Here is a 19,259-nt window from a genome sequence, read left to right as displayed (position 1 = left end):
GTTGTTATTCTGTCTCTCACTGTTCAAATAAACCTACCATTAAAATTATAGACTGATCATGTCTTTGTCAGTGGGCAAACGTACACAATCAGCAGGGGATCAAATACGTTTTTCCCTCACTGTATATGCTGTAACTCTCACAACAATCATAGCATCTGCAGTAACACTATATGGTCCCAAATGCCCTGTACCCTTTTTACAGCATGCCCAGCGGGACGTTATGGGCAGGAATGTGCCCGCGTGGTGCTGTGTGGAGAGGGGGCACAGAATGACCCTGTCACTGGTAGATGTCATTGCAGCCCTGGACGAAGAGGAGAGGACTGTGGACAAGGTAGGGTTCCTACTGAATCCAGTTCAACAGATCACTGTGTGGAATTATTTTTACAACACAAATATGATTGTTTGCGTCTCTGTCTGTCTATAAGGTAAAGAGATTTGTGTGTGTTTGTAATGTATAATTTCTGTGTATTGGCAGGCTGTGCTCCTGGATGGTTTGGAGGGGACTGTGCTCAGCGCTGTAACTGCAGTAACGGAGGACTGTGTGACTCTGTGTCTGGAAACTGTACCTGTGGTCTGGGCTGGACCGGGCCTCACTGTGATACAGGTGAGCGATACTGTACAGTAAGTACACCTATGCAAAATCATAAGAAATGGCTAACTCCCAGTGCCGGATTTCATCCAGGAGAAGAGATGGGTTTTACTGCTGTCTCACTGTGTCTGTCTGTCTGCTTGTGTGATAGAATGTCCTCCGGGGACGTTTGGAGCTAGCTGCCAGCTGAAGTGTGACTGCCGGAACAACGGAACCTGTGACAGGTTGACAGGAACCTGCCTGTGTATCCCGGGATACTACGGACATCAGTGTGAAAATGGTGAGTGACACACACGTCAGCACTCAGTCAGAACAGTGAAAGACACTGGCATTGCATACTCTATCTAAAGTGTCCTGTCCCTGTCCTCAGCGTGCCCCCCTGGTCTCCATGGCCCTCTGTGCCAGCTCCAGTGTGACTGTCTGAACGGGGCGTCCTGCCATCCCTCCACAGGCCTTTGTGTGTGTCCTCCTGGGTACCACAGCTCCCGCTGTCACAGAGGTGAGACATCTGCCACATAACTGACCTCATACTATCTATGATGAACTACCAATTGCAGGATCTATAGAAGAAAGAGTCTGTTTTATGCATTATGAAACGTATCGACCAGACTAACTCTAAGTATGTTGTTGCTCTCCATCTCTCTCCACCATGTCAACTTTCAGAGTGTCACCAGGGCAGGTTTGGTGTGAACTGTGCCAAGTCATGTGACTGTGTGGAGGGCACGCCCTGTGACCCTGTGAATGGCAGGTGTCTGTGCACCTCAGGGAAGACTGGACCCAGGTGTGACATTGGTAAGAGTCAGTAATACTGTATGCTTAATTAGAAGCATTCAGTAATTTCTATGTGATGGTATTACCGCAAATGCCAACCCAATATTCCCAATCTGAGCCTATTTCCAATTATATTCTGGTGTCTGTCTTACCTGCATGTTTGTATATTGTCAGACTGCAAAGCAAACCGCTATGGACCAGACTGCACAGAGAGGTGTGAGTGTGACAACGGGGCTTACTGTGACCATCGGAACGGACGCTGCACCTGTCTCAACAGCTGGATCGGACTCACCTGTCAGGAAGGTAATAGTGACTCACCAACACACACACCACACTTCCTTCACGGTACAGGACTGGGTATAATCAAGCTGGACTGGAGAGAAAAGTTGACTAGAACTGACAGGTTTATAATGAACAACTTGTTTTAGTGCTGATAATTGGTTTTGTCTGTAGTGAAATTGCACGGAATTGTTGAGGTTGCATTTCTCCTCCGTTAGTGATGGTGGTTGTGTTGCTGTTTGTCTATAATGAATGTGTCCTGTGTGCTGAGATACAGAGTAAACTGACAGCTCCTCTCACTGTGTGTATCCTGTCCTCAGGTGGGCCTCCACGCCTCCCCTACAGAAGCAGGAGGGAGGATAAATCACATCTGGACAATAACGCGTTATAGCACCCTCTTTTGGTTGGAGGCTCCAATCCCCTCAACAAGCCTTCGACTGTAAGAGGCTGAGGTAGTAGCACAAGCTTCACTGAAGCCGAACTGAAGTGGATTAAAAGTGTGGATATTATTTCAGACATACACACCCCAACAGGAAAGGATACTGCTGCGCCCAAGTAGCTGGATGACAGACATAGAGAAATAGACTCTAAGGAGAAATGTACTCTGTGTTTGCTCTGGGGTGGACAATGCTTTGGTGTGCGTGCGTATCTGTGTTTTGAACTGTGCAGGGCTTTTTATTGTGTGTGTAGTGTATATGTACAGCTCCCACGCAGGCATGGCCTGACTCATCAGTGATGAGGTACTGGATGTTGTGACCTCCTTTCTGGTAGTTAGAGGGAGGTCGGAGGACAGGGGTTACCAGGACTACCCTCCTCTGCACACTCCCATCCTGGACAAAGAACCTGTGGGATGTAGGAGATGTGTGTGGAGACAGGGGCTAAATGTCCAACACTAACACACATTCTTGATTTCAGAGATCCACCAACTCACTCTGCTGTTCTTGAGATATTTGTTTTGTATACTTGGCAATGTTAAAATATTTTATGTTTAGTATTTTTGTAATTTCCCCCTGGAATTTTGATGGAATTTGTGGATATACCATATGTATATGTGGCATTATTTTCAGAGCAACCACTATACAAATGCATTGACTTTTACATCATATACTGTAAATTATTCATTTATATGTAATCTGTTCTTACGAAGCCATCAAAGCCAATACGTCACCCATCAAAACCAATCCATGACCCATGTATCTAAGGTTTTAGTATAGTATAGTAGTAGATGAGATTAATCCCTATCATACAATGTAAAGTGTTTTGAGCACCTGAAAAAGTGCTTTATAAATCCAGTCCAGTATAATGTCTATTGCCAGTTAATCTTGGTTAACCCAGAACAAAAATCTTGCTTAATTTGCTCAGATGCTCGTAGAATGTCCATGAGATACATTTTCAGTAAATGCAGTAGTTATGTTTGATGTACAGTATATGAAGTGACTTGTTATACACGTTGGTGCTATTGTGCTTTAATCCACTGTATGTTGACCAGTAGCCAGTAGATTAACTACATTCTGTTCAGTACATTTGTGTTTACTACAGTGTTTGATTGGGCAATTCTGATCCATATCCTCAAAGTTTAGTTCACCCCTTTGGATTGCACAGTGAATCAGGAACCATATGGCCCGAGCTGATAGTTGGCTCATCCCGGTCATATTATACAGTACCTTGTTTGTTTTTACGTGTATAGAGTGCTCTTACATACAGTACCAGTCAAAGGTTTGGACACACCTACTAATTGAAGGGTTTTTCTTTATTTTTACTATTTTCCACATTGTAGAATAATAGTGAAGACATCAAAACTATGAAATAACACATATGGAATCATGTAGGAACCAAAACAAGTGTTAAACAAATCAAAATATATTTTATATTTGAGATTCTTCAAATAGCCACCATTTGCCTTGATGACAGCTTTGCACACTCTTGGCATTCTCTCAACCAGCTTCACCTGGAATGCTTTTCCAACAGTCTTGAAGGAGTTCCCACATATGCTGAGCACTTGTTGGCTGCTTCCCGACTCATCCCAAACCATCTCAATTGGGTTGAGGTCGGGGGATTGTGGAGGCCAGGTCATCTGATTCAGCACTCCATCACTCTCCTTCTTGGTAAAATAGACCTTACAGCCTGGAGGTGTGTTGGGTCATTGTCCTGTTGAAAAACAAATGATAGTCCCACTAAGCCCAAACCAGATGGGATGGTGTATCGCTGCATAATGCTGTGGTAGCCATGCTGGTTAACTGTGCCTTGAATTGTAAATAAATCAGTGTCACCAGCAAAGCACCCCCACATCATAACACCTCCTCCTCCACGTTTTACGGTGGTAACTACACATGCGGAGATCATCTGTTCACCCACACTGCATCTCACAAAGACACGGCGGTTGGAACCAAAAATCTTCCATTTGGACTCCAGACCAAAGGACACATTTCCACCGGTCTAATGACCATTGCTCGTGTTTCTTGGCCCAAGCAGGTCTCTTCTTCTTATTGGTGTCCTTTAGTAGTGGTTTCTTTGCAGCAATTCGACCATGAAGGCCTGATTCACACAGTCCCCTCTGAACAGTTGATGTTGAGATGTGTCTGTGGCTTGAACTCTGTGCAGCATTTATTCCACAAATTAACTTTAAACAAGGCACACCTGTTAATTGAAATGCATTCCAGGTGACTACCTCATGAAGCTGGTTGAGAGAATGCCAAGAGTGTGCAAAGCTGTCATCAAGGCAAAGGGTGGCTATTTGAAGAATCTAAAATCTTAAATATATTTTGATTTGTTTAACACTTTTTTTCTCTCCATAGTTTTGATGTCTTCACTATTATTCTACAATGTAAAAAAAATAGTAAAAAAAAAGAAAAACTTGACTGGTAGTGTATATTTGTATTTTCTGTAGTATATTGTATACAGGTCAAGACAGTGGACATGATTTTCTAATCAGGACACCCAGTTAATAACCCATAAGATAAAAACAATCAATGAATGCAAGAGACAGACACAGGGAAGTGTTGTTTTTCATTCATATTTTTTCATTGTCATTTTATTAAAGACCGAAGCTGTACATTTTGTCTAAATTCAGATTCAAGCACAGTGCAGTTAGCAATGCCTGCAAATGAAAATAAAAAAGAATGAAAAGGCAGAGGTGATCACAACCATCAATATATACAAAAAGGTCAAACTATGTACATACAAGATATATGACTCACTAGGGCATTCTGACTGAGTGAATGTAGTCCGCCATTGCATTTATTTCAGAGCATTCTGCGCAATGCATACACGATACAAATAAATTGCTTATTTTTGTCAGTCTTTACATTGAAACAATATTAACAGAGGAAAATGCAGAATGGCGAAAAAATTAATCCTCAGCTTTAAAGGCCAGAACATAAATCAATTATCTAACACGGCATTCTGTGAGATGAGCGTAATTAATCTGCAGGTCTGATGTCATAGCGGTCAGAGCTGATAGTAACATCAATACTATAATATGTTACAGTGGCTGTGTGGAGGGAGCACTGGACAGGGGAACAAAACACACTGGAACACAGAGACAAGAGACCCTGCAATGATGAGTCTACTCACTAAATAGCCTGACTTACACACACACACACACAGAGGTCCTAGACCACCAAGGGTGACAACAAGCAGGTACTCGAATGGACCAGGAGATGGTAGGAGCAGCCCAAGGAGTGCCAGTCCTACTGTGGACACATGCAGCCAACCTATACGGACAGTAGTTCATCATGTGTTGTGTATCAATGCTGTTTAAAGTCAAACACAGCAGGGACAACAACCTTAAGTAGGAAATACTATATTCATATCAAATTCTGCTAATAAAAATCCATAGTGCTTTACTAGTATTCATACTGCTTTCCTAGCCCAATATGCCAGTAAGGAGCAAGCTCTTACAATAGTGTATTTTACAGCAATGCTGTTGTGTTGCCAGAAAATGGAGGAGCTGTGGTTCTCATCACCCTCTACAGGGCAGCTCTCTCTCAGCACAGCCCTGAGGCTCAGCTAGAGGTACACTCCCGTTCAAAAGTTTGGGGTCACTTAGAAATGTCCTTGTTTTTGAAAGAAAAACAATTTTTGTTGTCCATTAAAATAACATCAAATTGATCAGAAATACAGTGTAGACATTGTTAACGTTGTAAATGGCTATTGTAGCTGGAAACGGCTGATTTTTTATGGAATATCTACATATGCGTACAGAGGCCCATTATCAGCAACCATCAGTCCTGTGTTCCAATGGCACGTTGTGTTTGCTAATCCAAGTTTATCATTTTTAAAGGCTAACTGATCATTAGAAAACCCTTTTGCAATTATGTTAGCACAGCTGAAAACTGTTGTTCTGATTAAAGAAGCAATAAAACTGGCCTTCTTGAGACTAGTTGAGTATCTGGAGCATCAGCAATTGTGGGTTCAATTACAGGCTCAAAATGGCCAGAAACAAATAACGTTCTTCTGAAACTCGTCAGTCTATTCTTGTTCTGAGAAATTAAGGCTATTCCATGCGAGAAATTGCCAAGAAACTGAAGATCTCGTACAACGCTGTGTACTACTCCCTTCACAGAACAGCGCAAACTGGCTCTAACCAGAATAGAAAGAGGAGTGGGAGGCCCCGGTGCACAACTGAGCAAGAGGACTAATACATTAGTGTCTAGTTTGAGAAACAGACGCCTCACAGGTCCTCAACTGGCAGCTTCATTCAATAGTACCCGCAAAACACCAGTTTCAACGTCAACAGTGAAGAGGCGACTCCGGGATGCTGACCTTCTAGGCAGAGTTGCAAAGAAAAAGCCACATCTCAGACTGCCCATCTTCATCTTTTCATTGGCCAGTCTGAGATCTGGCTTTTTCTTTGCAACTTGCAACTCTGCCTAGAAGGTCAGCATACCGGAGTCGCCTCTTCACTGTTGATGTTGAGACTGGTGTTTTGCGAGTACTATTTAATGAAGCTGCCAGTGCAATTGATATTGTGACAAAGACCACCAAAATACATCCATGGGAAACGCTCCTTGAGCTATTATATTTATTAAACATTTCTGCTGAATGTTATTTGGTCATTTCCCTGCTGAAGACAATAAGACAGAAAATCATGATAAAATATTAAATTGATCATTCTTTTTTTCTGAGAAAACCACATTGGCTTTTTCTACTAATTCACCCAGACATACATTACCAGACACAGCAAATCAAATGTACACTGTTTTAGTTAAATGTAAACTAAGGAGCATTTGTTTCCCCTCCACACACACACACTTTGAATCAGTATCTATGTCAAGTATTTGTTGTCTGACCAGAGGCGCTAGCAAAGCATACACACCTCTTCACTTTGCCTGAGAAGCATCTAAACCACACTCGCCATTACATTTAGTCATACTCACTGACACTACAGTACTATACAACTGTAATCATTGAATCTGAGAATGAGTCTTGAATGAGATGTTAGCGAGTATTCCTTATATTTACACTTGTTAGTTTACACTTGTAAGCATGCCCTTGCTTGTCAGAATAAAACCCATAGGCTGGGGGACGAGGGCTCATGCTTGGAGGACGTATGTATCACATGCTATCCACTTTGTGCTTTGTCTCACAGTAAGAGAGGACCCAACAGCTAGAGAGTGAATACTGATTGAGTGCAACATCAGATGTCTTCAGTGTGCAATGTATACGATTATTGAAAATTTATTGATTATCATCTGCCATCTGAAAATAAACGGATCATTCCGTAAGTAATGTACAATGCATGTGTACTGTATATGTCGGCATAAGCATAGAACAGCATGGTCAAGTGATTATACTGTACACGTGAAGAGAGTCCATAGATAATAAGCTGTATAGTACGCACTTTAAGTCGGTCGCTATACTCTTCCAACAAGCGACAGACACTTAGATGTGTCGCTGAAAGATGTTGGAATATCTTTGGCTCAAGCCACGTGAAAATGTCTTGGTTAGACACTGGATAGGTCCCCATCAAGTGTCCACACATGAAAGAAAGACGTACACATTAAATACATCTTACTAACCACGTATACAAACAAGTACACACATTCTCTGTTCCAATCCCTGAGCTGCTGACACAAACCAGCCTTTTCTTCCTAGTAAGCCTTGCATGCTTATGTCACACGTCAGTCTTCACTCCGATTGGGCAGGAACAGCTGCCACTAAAACCAATTAGTCTTTACATAGGCCAGGGACTATTGTCTCAAGCCTTGTTAATAACTTGCGCAAACATGCGTCCTTTGTCCTGATCTTGTCCATGTTCTGATTGTGCCCACATTTTATGAAACAGATTTACACATGGTATTAAAATGTGTCTCATATCAGTCTACTGTGTCCGCAGATTTCCTGGTCCCTCCCTGTATGCAAATTATTTGACAGTTATTCTTTCAAATGAATATTTATTTATTTTAAAACACATATTGATGCCATAGGTCAATGGTGCCACCTGTCAATGATTTAAAAAAGCGGAATAATTATAATTTAAATGGTTTCTCTGTCCAGATCCGTCTACACTTCTAAGATATCCAGACACAATGCGTGCCTGATTACCTCTGGAGTTGGTCAGGAAGATCTGATCACAATGAGTCTTTTAGTCGTCTATACCGGTCTGAAAATGTGGGCACAATTAGAATGTGGACAAGATCAGGACAAAGGATTCATATTAGAGCCAGGCATAAACGGGGCTCAAGACAAGTCTGTGCCCTGATGGCCAATGGCAGCTATGGGGCTGTTGTCTCAGCCCAGCACAGTTCAAAATGACCCTAAATAAGGCAACACACACATTGAGCACAATTTAGGCAATGTGCCATTTTCATGGGAATTTGCTCTAAAATGACTAATAAAGAGGTCTGTAAAACTGACTGAGTAGCACAAATAAGACCATTATGTCTGATGCAGTTACCGTAAAACTTCAGAAAGTAACACTGCTACACAAAGGTAAATACAGATACAGCCATCATTTTACATGGCCAGTAATTAACCCTTTCTATGGCAATCAAACACTAGCCTGCTCAAGGTTCTTATTGACAGATGCTCCATGGACAGGCCTGACGCAGGAGAGGAGGGCCAGAGCAGAGCTAAGTCCTTTCAGTAGGGGGCAGTCCTACACCCTGCTCCACCTGGCTGGTGCAGTTAGTGCAGATCAGAGGTGGGACTCAGACTAGGGGTCAGTCAGAGCACCAGGATCAAGCCTGGCAGAACCAGCACTGTGGAGACCAGACTGACTGAGGGGAACAGATAGGAAACTGAAACAGGAGAGGAGATTTGGATTCTACAGTGCAATGACTGACCATGTGTGAGATGGTTGAGTTATTTCATCCTCTCACAGTCAACAACCTCTCACTGACTGAACTGTACAATACTAAAGTGCTGATTGTTCTGCCTGCGAGGAGGCTAGTACACAGATTCTGTAGACAACAAAAATAAAACAGATGTTTCAGAGAAACTGTTATGGACATGTACAGGCAATTGGAAACAGAACTCCAAAAAACAAATGTGTTGCTATACAAGTGCAACAGAGTATTTGTTGTATATTTGTATAAACGTAAATTCCATTGGTATGCGTTCAGTATTTAGATTTTTTCCCCACAAAATTAAAATAATATCTGGCTGCCAAGCAAGCGTGTGCTTTAAAAAAAAAGTATTTTATATATTTTCTTCGGTTTTTAAAATACAGTTTCGGCTGAATTGTATGTATAACTGAATGATCTATGAGAGCATATCTATTTAACCTCTCGCTCTGTATTGTTTTCTATCTATCCTTCCTTCCCTTGAGGAGGTGACGTCCCTATTTCTTCATCCTTTTCTTTTCCCTGTAACTCTAAATGATGCTCCCCAGGGTGGCCGAGGTGGGGCCAGACTCATGCGCCGGGGTCTCATTCAGTAAAAGCTCAAGCAAACAGAGGATCAGGCAAAGGTGGGGCATGGACCTGCATTGCAGCCCTGGAGCAGTCCTGGCTGGCTGGCGTCGTGGCGGAGCGTTAGGAGCGGTAGTCCTTTTTACTGTACGGCTTGTTCCCCAGGATGCTATCTACCTCGTGCGTGATTGAGGAGGATAGTTTGGGAAGAACCTGCAGGGGAAATTACAGATGCATTGAAGGAAACAGAGAAGGCAAGACATAGTGGTTCACTTGTTAAGACTGACATACTTTGTACCATTTGTATATATAGTTGTTGTATGTTGCCCCTGGTAATGTGGACATAACATTTGGAAACGAAATATCAAATGCACTTAGGAGACTACACATATGCTGAACATGCATACACACTCACACACAGTACAGCCGTTATAGCTCTTGAACACAATGCCACACTGAATATAGTACATAATAAATAAGAACGAATACAAGATTCTGGTTCACAAATCCCACTTCTATTGAAATGTGATATTTGAACTGTTTTGCTTTATAAAAAGGGACATACGGGAGAACCTTTTAGGAATGTGACATCATTGTTATGGACTCAAAGGGGGTGGCAATTAAAACTGTTGATTGATTATCAATACCCATTGACACATTATGCAAATCTACACACTTTCTCTTGCTCAGACACACCTACCTGGACCCTCACTGTGTGGTCTCACCTGTATTGCTCCTATATTCTCCATCAGCTGGTCGGTGTTGGAAGCCCCCAAGAGGACGGAGCTCACCCCTTCGTTCCGTAGGCACCACGCTGTAAGGGACGGGTAAACAGCAATGACACCCCCATTTACAACACGTACACACAAGTCTTTCTCTCCCAAATAACCCTTTCCCTCCCCACCACTGCCTCAAACATACTAAACAAATATAGACCTCCTAACATAAACATGCTAGAAACATGTACTGTATAACACTGCCACGTACGTGTCACAAACACCTAATCATGTCTCTCCACAAAATATAACTACTAGACATGCACCTAGATACAATCACACAAACAATAAACATACCCTGTCCTTCCTAACCATACACACCCAAAACACAACCCCACCTGTCTTTACTAATCTAGATGTGGGAGATGTGATACTGTATAAAATGATTAGTGTACTACTGTACTGAGACTTTGTGCCAGTGTGTTCAAACACTGTCAGTGTGGGATTAGAACCTCCAGACACACTGGTGATGATGAGACAGAGTCCACTTGCAGGAACAGGTCTGACCCACCAACACTCAGGCTTTCCCAGGATTTAACTTAACAACCAAGGTTTCCTCAGGTCAGGATGGGATGGGTATAGTGGATTACATGTATATGTCTAACAGATCACGGATTATTCACTCACTGGCCAAGGCTGCATTCAGTACGTTTTTACGTTCTGGAACGTTCAATTGAACGGAAACTATTCTGTACTGAATGACCAGTTGAAAAACGGGGAGGGGTTGGGTTGTGGGTCAGGGAATACTGTCAGAATAGCCACTGCCCCCTTTAAATACATCACTTATTGCTTCAAGCCATACCACGCCACACCCACCAAACGGGAGCAAATGTAACTCACAAGTCTGTTCAAGAACATACCAGAAAGTTTTGGGGAAACGTGTCATTTAGTACAAACCGTTCTGCAATGTAGCAAACGTTCAAGCGAACTGAACACACCTTAGGCCAATGCCATCTATGACGTCACACTGCTACTTTAACATACAACAGCCCTAAAGCTAGCTATCAACTGTGTAAAATAACAGGCTTTAGGTAACTAACGGGTCAAGCCAGGAGGTATTCTTTCCAATGTAGCGACTCTCGGGTGACATAGAATGGTGGTCCCGGAACATAACTCTGTCCAGGCTGTTTGTGGCAGTGCCACAGGGATTTATAGTGATTGGGAGCTACAAGCTGTCTGTTAATGAGCCGTGAAACCTAACCTATGACACTACATTACATGCGCTGTGATATGCAACGCGAAGTGATGTGTAGGCCCAGATTTACTCCGTTTCTCTCATCTGTGATGCTTTAATAGCCCTCCACAGAGCTGGGAATCTGTCAACAGGCTCATTCCCTCTCGCCCCAGTCGGCTCAGATTTATGTCTGAGATTCCATGTTACTGCTGACGTGGGGAATAAGGACACTTGCTCGTCGTATACAGACACACCAGCGCACGCGACAGTAAACTCACAAACAGAATCAGTAGCCAGTTGTTGAGCTGACTTTGGTTTAGGAAAAGCATCCTGGCTACTCTAGTGTCTCATCTAAGAACTAGTTTGCCACAAACAGACATACAACACAATACAGACAAACATTCTCACACACAAACCAACAGCTGATGACCATCTGGTTAGCCGCCTGATTGGCTTCAAGAGGCAGAGGGACGAGGAACGGACAGACAGACAGAAAGAGAGAGAGCGGCAGTGTGTGTCGGCGTACCGATGGCGAGCTGGGGCAGAGTGCAGCCCAGCCGCTCCGCGATTGCCTGCAGCTCTTTCAACTTTGCCTGCTGACGCCGGCCCTCCTCGCTCAAGATCTTGTCCTTCAACCACTGGTAGCCCTGTTGAAACAGCACACTTGCTAAAAAACACAGCCCTGTCCAACATTGAGGCACTGCACCACCTGTGTCGGCCAGGGCCTGCTTTTAAACACGTGACTCTGTTTTCTAGACCAGGCTCTGGTTGTCGACATTGACTCTACTGTACTCTGTCCTCTTCTACTGTACAGCCCCAGCAGGCAGAGAGGAGGAGGACTCTCTCTCTCTCTCATCTCTACCTGGTCAACTCTGGCTCATCTCTCACATTTCACACACATACAGTACAATCACACACGTTTGTTTTAGGATCTAAATAAATGTAAAATTATTGTTAAGATTGTGTATAATTCCTTCTAAACACTAAGACAATTGTTATTTTGCAAATATATGAATGTACATTAAGCATATTTCAACTGGCTAAAAAGCAACCTTGACAATGGGATTACATTTCCTGTGTAATAGCCTGTGTAATCCAATGATTGAAACAGTGACAGATCAGGAACAAGCAACCCATCAGTGATTGGATCAGCCACCCACACTGTTGTTGATCAGGTGCCAACAGCAGAAAATATGAATGAACGACCCGTTTGCAATACTCTACTCAGGAGAACATTAGCTACTGTACGTAGTGAGATGGTGAAATGGTTTCCTTAACTGCACAGGGTAAAAAGACCACAGCAACCCTGCATGCCTCTGCAACAACACAGGGACAGAGTAAGCCCTATTTTCTGTATTTGTGATGCAGTATATGTATATTGCTGTCATTTGATCTGTGTGTGTGCGGGTGAGTGTGCATGCACGTGCCTCTCTGTGTGTGAAATGTGAGATAAGATGCTTGTGTTGACACCACCAAATAACTGCTGGTGGTAGAGTTGCTACAGAGTTGGTACACAGAGTTGGTACACAGAGTATGCCGTCACAGGGCATTCAAAAACAAAGACATCTAGGAGACACCAAGTTCTAGAACCTGAAAGATACAGAAAACAGCTGTTAAGACAGGAACCAGCCAGGATAAGAAGAGGGCTGGGGGAGAAGAGGGGCTGACATGACATATGAGCAGAGACCAAAGGAGAAACCAGAGAGGTGAATAGGGGGGCAGGAGAGGGGGGGGTAATGCTACCTTAAGAGAGGCGCGGGAGTAAGGTGGGACCCCGCTGTCATATTTCCCTGAGATGATCCCACAGGCCAGCGGTGACCATGTCATCGCCCCCACACCTGAAAACATGGGAACATTGGGTCAGCGCTGTCACCATCACCACCACTCAGTCCAAATATGCTGTTCCGTCTATACTAAGCCGTCCAAAAAAAGGAGAGAGGACAGCATCCGGTATTTACCCAGAAAAGCACAAAATGGACACAGAAACCTTTGCGTAGATATAAGTATGCTGCCTCTACCAATCATAGAATTACATATTAGAGTTATAATAATGATACTATACTGAACAGAAATATAAATGCAACATGAAACAATTTCAAAGATTTTATTGAGTTACAGTTCATATAAGGAAATCAGTCAATTGAAATAAATAAATTAGGCCCTAATCTATGGATTTCACATGACTGGGCAGGGGTGCAGCCATGGGTAGGCCTGAGATGGCATAGGCCCACCCACTTGGCAGCCAGGCCCACCCACTGGGGAGCCAGGCCCTGACAATCTGAATTATATTTTTCCCCACAAAAGGGCTTTATTACGTGAAGAAGCCGGATCTGGAACGTATTGCCAAATTCTCTAAAACAACGTTGTAGGCAGCTTATGGTAGAGAAATGAACATTCAATTCTCTTGCAACAGCTCTGGTGGACATTCCTGCATTCAGCTCATGAAACATGGGACCAACACTTTACATGTTGCGTTTATATTTTTGTTCAGTGTAATAATTTTAAAAAGGTAGACTCAGCGAAATGACGTTGCCACGAGCAGCACCGCAGATATTGCAATGAGCAAGATGCAAGACAAAGTCACACACAGTATCTGCGCATGTGCACGAGTTTGCTTCATGTTAGCCTCGCGTTTCAAGGCTCTTAGTTGTTGCAGAAATTGACCCGCTATGCTGTTTACTTTGTCCATCTACGTCATATTGCTGAGTCTAACTTTAATAGCTATCTCTGTGTAGAAAATACTGTTGTGTTCTATCAGTCTGTCCAGACCAGCTCCACTCACCTATCTTATGGAAGAGCTCTGGTAGCTGCACCTCTACCTTCTCCCTCTGGAACATGTGGTACTCAGCCTGCTCACAGATGGGAGGGATCTGGTTGAACTGCCGTGCCACAGAGTACGCCTCCTACAGGTCACACAGGGAACAGCAGTGGTTAGCCAGTAGGCACTGGCCAATCAAACTATGAATAGTAGTACAAGGTTGTGATGCCCAGCAATCAATATTATGAAAGACATGATCAAAATATGTCACAGTCTATCACAGTCAGTGAGAGGATGTTATAGTTGTGTCATGTCATTGCCAGTGGTGAGAATGGGTCGATGACCGGAAGGAGAGGAGGCTGTTTGTGTGTCTCACCATGATCTCCATGGGGCTCCAGCGGGACGTGCCCCAGTACATGGCCATGCCCTGGTTGATCACGTGGGTCATCGCCCGCACCGTCTCTGCCAATCAAAAAGAAGAAAATACACACACACACACACTACAATGAGCAGAGAGACAAATGCTGTGTAGCGAACTGTTCTGATCCAAAGTAGAGCAAGTCAGTCAGACATGAACTAGTCATTTACAGTTTGCCTGATGGCCATGTTTGAGCTTGTGTGCAACCAAAACAGAAAGCGCAAACACAATGAGGATGAGAGAGAGAGAGAGAGAGAGAGTAAACTAGTGATTAGGAGAGCCTGTAACATTAACACAGCAGCATCACCACTCTCTCCCTCTCTGTTCTGTCCTCAGGCTAGTGACAGAGAGGTGCACCAGATGGCCAAAGTACTTCTTCAGGCGCAGGTTCAAACCTTTCCCTGTGAATTACTGCAGTTTATGAACTGTTGAACTCCTAAAAGGGCAGATGGGTAAAACAAAAGAAATGGATAAATCCAAAGCTCATGCGTATATTTTTTACATACCAGCTATCCCTGGTTCAAGAGAGGCAGAAATAGAATGACAGGAGTAATGTTAGGTACAACAACAGTGTAGATGGTCTGTGTCAGGGCAGAGTAACAGTTACAGGGACAGTCTGAGTGTGTTCTAACCGTCCTACTGTAGCATGGCTCACAGTGGACATAGCCTAGATCAGATGAATACTGTATGACAGTGGGAGAACACAGAGTACTCTGTCATTTAAAGGTCTTCTTCAGACATCTCTCCAACTTTATATAGGATCGTGCAGTTAGGGTTTTTAAACAACACATTTCACTGCACCTATCCGGTGTACAGCATGTGACAATAAAACATATTTGATACAATTATTATTATTTATTTTTTGCTCCAGCAGTTTTTCACTCATATTTAACACTCCCCAGGGCATTAGACTGCTGCCAGTAGGGAAGGATGGGGTGAAATGAGGACATAGTTTCATGCACTACACAGAAACATATAGCCTAGTGAGTTAGGGTGGACATAGACATGTCAGAGAAGCTTATGGGATGGAGAGAACACAGCAGGAGAACAGAGAAGAGGCAGACAGCAGAAGCCAGTGACAGAGGAGGACCAAGATGTTCCTCCTTACCTTCCATGGGAGTGTTGGGGTCCGGTCTGTTTGCAAACACCACATCAACATACTCTAGCTGCAGTCTCTCCAGTGAGGCCTTTAAACCTACAACGACATGCATCATAGCCACAGTTACACACACTATTATTGTTCAGGGACATGGTTGCAGCCATATCTTATTGAGTGTACTATTGCGAGTACAGCCCAACTGATGTTATTTTGGGTCCGATACCAATTCTAATTTTTTTGGGGACAAAACGTACTGATACATCTGCCGATATACTGTTTTACGCCGGGAAAATAATTGTGACAATTTTTCCCACAATGAATTCTCTGAAATTGCCAATCAAAAGAGCAATTGTCCAAGAAATATGTCTTAAATATTGATTTCTTACATTGTGACATTAATGGCATTGTGAGAATGGCTGCAAGTGTTCAGATAAGCATGAGAGTCCCTTTTTTCCCCCTCCCACTCCATTTATTGAATATCAGTTATCGGTGGACTTATTGGCCGATACCGATATAGCGATAAAAGGCCAATACCAGCCGAAAATATTGGTGAACTGATATACTGGTCGGGCTCTAATTGCGAGGTAGTGCTCAATATTGCAGCTAGGATTTTCAAATAAATGTGATTCTAATAAGGTGTTATTTTTCACAGAGAAAGAAGGAACTAGGATCATTCTCAGCAAGACTCCTAACCCGCCAGGAGAGTGCCCAATTATCAAATTGGAGTCTCTTCTCTCTGGAGCCAAACTGACTAATCAGGATGTTGTTTGATGCACTGTCAGCATTTAATTTCTCATCCTGTCCTTGATCTGGCTGGCTGGCTGCAGCTTACTTACCTTCTATAATGTGTTTTCGGGACAACCCTCTTTCAGTCTCTGCTCTATGGATCAAAAACATATTCCAGAATCAGTTGAATTACAGCAGAGAACCACGGCAAGGCTTTATTTTCTTTCCATCATATCATTCCGTCCATCTCAGTAACATCACAATATATACACAGCTCAAAAAAATTAAGGGAACACTAAAATAACACATCCTAGATCTGAATGAATGAAATAATCTTATGAAATACTTTTTTCTTTACATAGTTGAATGTGCTGACAACAAAATCACACAAAAATTATCAATGGAAATCAAATTTATCAACCCATGGAGGTCTGGATTTGGAGTCACCCTCAAAATTAAAGTGGAAAACCACACTACAGGCTGATCCAACTTTGATGTAATGTCCTTAAAACAAGTCAAAATGAGGCTCAGTAGTGTGTGTGGCCTCCACGTGCCTGTATGACCTCCCTACAACGCCTGGGCATGCTCCTGATGAGGTGGCGGATGGTCTCCTGAGGGATCTTCTCCCAGACCTGGACTAAAGCATCCGCCAACTCCTGGACAGTCGGTGGTGCAACGTGGCGTTGGTGGATGGAGCGAGACATGATGTCCCAGATGTGCTCAATTGGATTCAGGTCTGGGGAACGGGCGGGCCAGTCCATAGCATCAATGCCTTCCTCTTGAAGGAACTGCTGACACACTCCAGCCACATGAGGTCTAGCATTGTCTTGCATTAGGAGGAACCCAGGGCCAACCGCACCAGCATATGGTCTCACAAGGGGTCTGAGGATCTCATCTCGGTACCTAATGGCAGTCAGGCTACCTCTGGCGAGCACATGGAGGGCTGTGCGGCCCCCAAAGAAATGCCACCCCACACCATGACTGACCCACCGCCAAACCGGTCATGCTGGAGGATGTTGCAGGCAGCAGAACGTTCTCCACGGCGTCTCCAGACTCTGTCACGTCTGTCACATGTGCTCAGTGTGAACCTGCTTTCATCTGTGAAGAGCACAGGGCGCCAGTGGCGAATTTGCCAATCTTGGTGTTCTCTGGCAAATGCCAAACGTCCTGCACGGTGTTGGGCTGTAAGCACAACCCCCACCTGTGGACGTCGGGCCCTCATACCACCCTCATGGAGTCTGTTTCTGACCGTTTGAGCAGACACATGCACATTTGTGGCCTGCTGGAGGTCATTTTGCAGGGCTCTGGCAGTGCTCCTCCTGCTCCTCCTTGCACAAAGGCGGAGGTAGCAGTCCTGCTGCTGGGTTGTTGCCCTCCTACGGCCTCCTCCACGTCTCCTGATGTACTGGCCTGTCTCCTGGTAGCGCCTCCATGCTCTGGACACTACGCTGACAGACACAGCAAACCTTCTTGCCACAGCTCGCATTGATGTGCCATCCTGGATGAGCTGCACTACCTGAGCCACTTGTGTGGGTTGTAGACTCCGTCTCATGCTACCACTAGAGTGAAAGCACCGCCAGCATTCAAAAGTGACCAAAACATCAGCCAGGAAGCATAGGAACTGAGAAGTGGTCTGTGGTCACCACCTGCAAAACCAGTCCTTTATTGGGGGTGTCTTGCTAATTGCCTATGATTTCCACCTGTTGTCTATTCCATTTGTACAACAGCATGTGACATTTATTGTCAATCAGTGTTGCTTCCTAAGTGGACAGTTTGATTTCACAGAAGTGTGATTGACTTGGAGTTACATTGTGTTGTTTAAGTGTTCCCTTTATTTTTTTGAGCAGAGTACATTTCACTAAAAGCCCATTATAACATCAGCATGGATTACACATAATCACATTAACCAGAGGGCCACTGGGAGAGAGAGAGGGAGGGAGGGAGCAACTCTGCATGGCATTAGATATATACTCTATTACAGTGTCAGTCACTCACAGCCCCAGACAAATTACAAACAGCAGTATATTTCTCATTCAGACACACAACCAGAGAAGAGATAACATACTTTCCACCCCAGAAGATCTTTGTTGTGATCACCAGACTGGAACGCCTACAAAGAGAAGGGAGAGAAAACCCATTACATGTGAGACCTCCATACCACACATAGACAATGAATCACAGAGAGGGTGTTCCAATGTGCTCTGGTTGACATCACAGAGAGGGCAGAGGGCAAGGCTGGAAATAGTGTGGTGGAATCTGGAGGTGATGATTTGCGTGCCCTGAGCCTTAGATGTTACGATTGGCAGGATGACTAAGCCTGACACACCCTTTAGCTACCCACATACTGCACGTACACAAAGGAGGTACAACACTGCCATGGGGCAGTTGGCTTGACCTGGCCTGGACCAGGGTTAGACCAGTGACCAGTACAGTACAGCGTGCACACACACACACACACACAAGGTGATGACGTAAAAGAGAGGGTAAAGGAGACGCTTTCATTCCATTATTCAGTAGCTTTGAGGGACAAGAGCAGGAGCACGGCCATGGCTCTGCTGCCTGCCTGACTCCATTCATCTTTTATCTCTCTCTGCCTGCCTGCTGGAGCACAACGGAGCACACCACACTGCTCACTAGAGGAGTTATCAGGAGAGGGAGAGTGACGGGACGGAAATGAAACATGGCTCGTTATGAAAGTAACCTCCGTACGAACATACCTCCATCCTTTCTTCTTTATGACGTTCCCCAGCACCACCTCAGCCCTGAGAGAGGGAGAGAGAGATCAGATAATGGGCATAGTCAACTAACAACTACAC

General features: G+C 44.0%; 2 protein-coding genes across 11 annotated transcripts in view; one reads left to right on the top strand and one right to left on the bottom strand.

Annotated features, from left to right (window-relative positions):
• Positions 1–3,401, top strand: part of LOC121574630 (multiple epidermal growth factor-like domains protein 6) — a 57,999-nt gene extending 54,598 nt beyond the window's left edge. The window contains exons 29-35 of the mRNA XM_045223222.1: positions 203–331; positions 476–604; positions 741–869; positions 960–1,088; positions 1,253–1,381; positions 1,535–1,663; positions 1,960–3,401. Of these exons, the coding sequence (XP_045079157.1) occupies positions 203–331; positions 476–604; positions 741–869; positions 960–1,088; positions 1,253–1,381; positions 1,535–1,663; positions 1,960–2,030 (845 nt within the window). The 3' untranslated portion in view covers positions 2,031–3,401. The remainder of the gene's footprint in view (positions 1–202; positions 332–475; positions 605–740; positions 870–959; positions 1,089–1,252; positions 1,382–1,534; positions 1,664–1,959) is intronic.
• A 5,959-nt stretch (positions 3,402–9,360) lies between these two features.
• The window catches only part of kcnab2a (potassium voltage-gated channel subfamily A regulatory beta subunit 2a), a 179,478-nt gene continuing 169,579 nt past the window's right edge, over positions 9,361–19,259 (bottom strand). For 6 of the 10 annotated variants that reach the window (XM_041888394.2, XM_041888398.2, XM_041888396.2 and 3 more), the window contains 11 exons: positions 19,161–19,205; positions 18,509–18,553; positions 16,554–16,597; positions 15,727–15,813; positions 15,125–15,133; positions 14,577–14,662; positions 14,225–14,345; positions 13,186–13,280; positions 11,969–12,089; positions 10,218–10,306; positions 9,361–9,705 (listed from right to left, as the gene is read on the bottom strand). In XM_041888394.2, the coding sequence (XP_041744328.1) occupies positions 9,616–9,705; positions 10,218–10,306; positions 11,969–12,089; positions 13,186–13,280; positions 14,225–14,345; positions 14,577–14,662; positions 15,125–15,133; positions 15,727–15,813; positions 16,554–16,597; positions 18,509–18,553; positions 19,161–19,205 (832 nt within the window). In that variant the 3' untranslated portion in view covers positions 9,361–9,615. The remainder of the gene's footprint in view (positions 9,706–10,217; positions 10,307–11,968; positions 12,090–13,185; positions 13,281–14,224; positions 14,346–14,576; positions 14,663–15,124; positions 15,134–15,726; positions 15,814–16,553; positions 16,598–18,508; positions 18,554–19,160; positions 19,206–19,259) is intronic. The other 4 variants (XM_041888397.2, XM_041888399.2, XM_041888391.2 and 1 more) reach the window with 1 other exon arrangement.

The sequence above is a fragment of the Coregonus clupeaformis genome, chromosome 10, assembly GCF_020615455.1.
Source record: "Coregonus clupeaformis isolate EN_2021a chromosome 10, ASM2061545v1, whole genome shotgun sequence".
NCBI lineage: Eukaryota > Metazoa > Chordata > Actinopteri > Salmoniformes > Salmonidae > Coregonus > Coregonus clupeaformis.
Note: the sequence above shows the minus strand (reverse complement) of the source record. Positions and strands in the feature narration are given on the sequence as shown.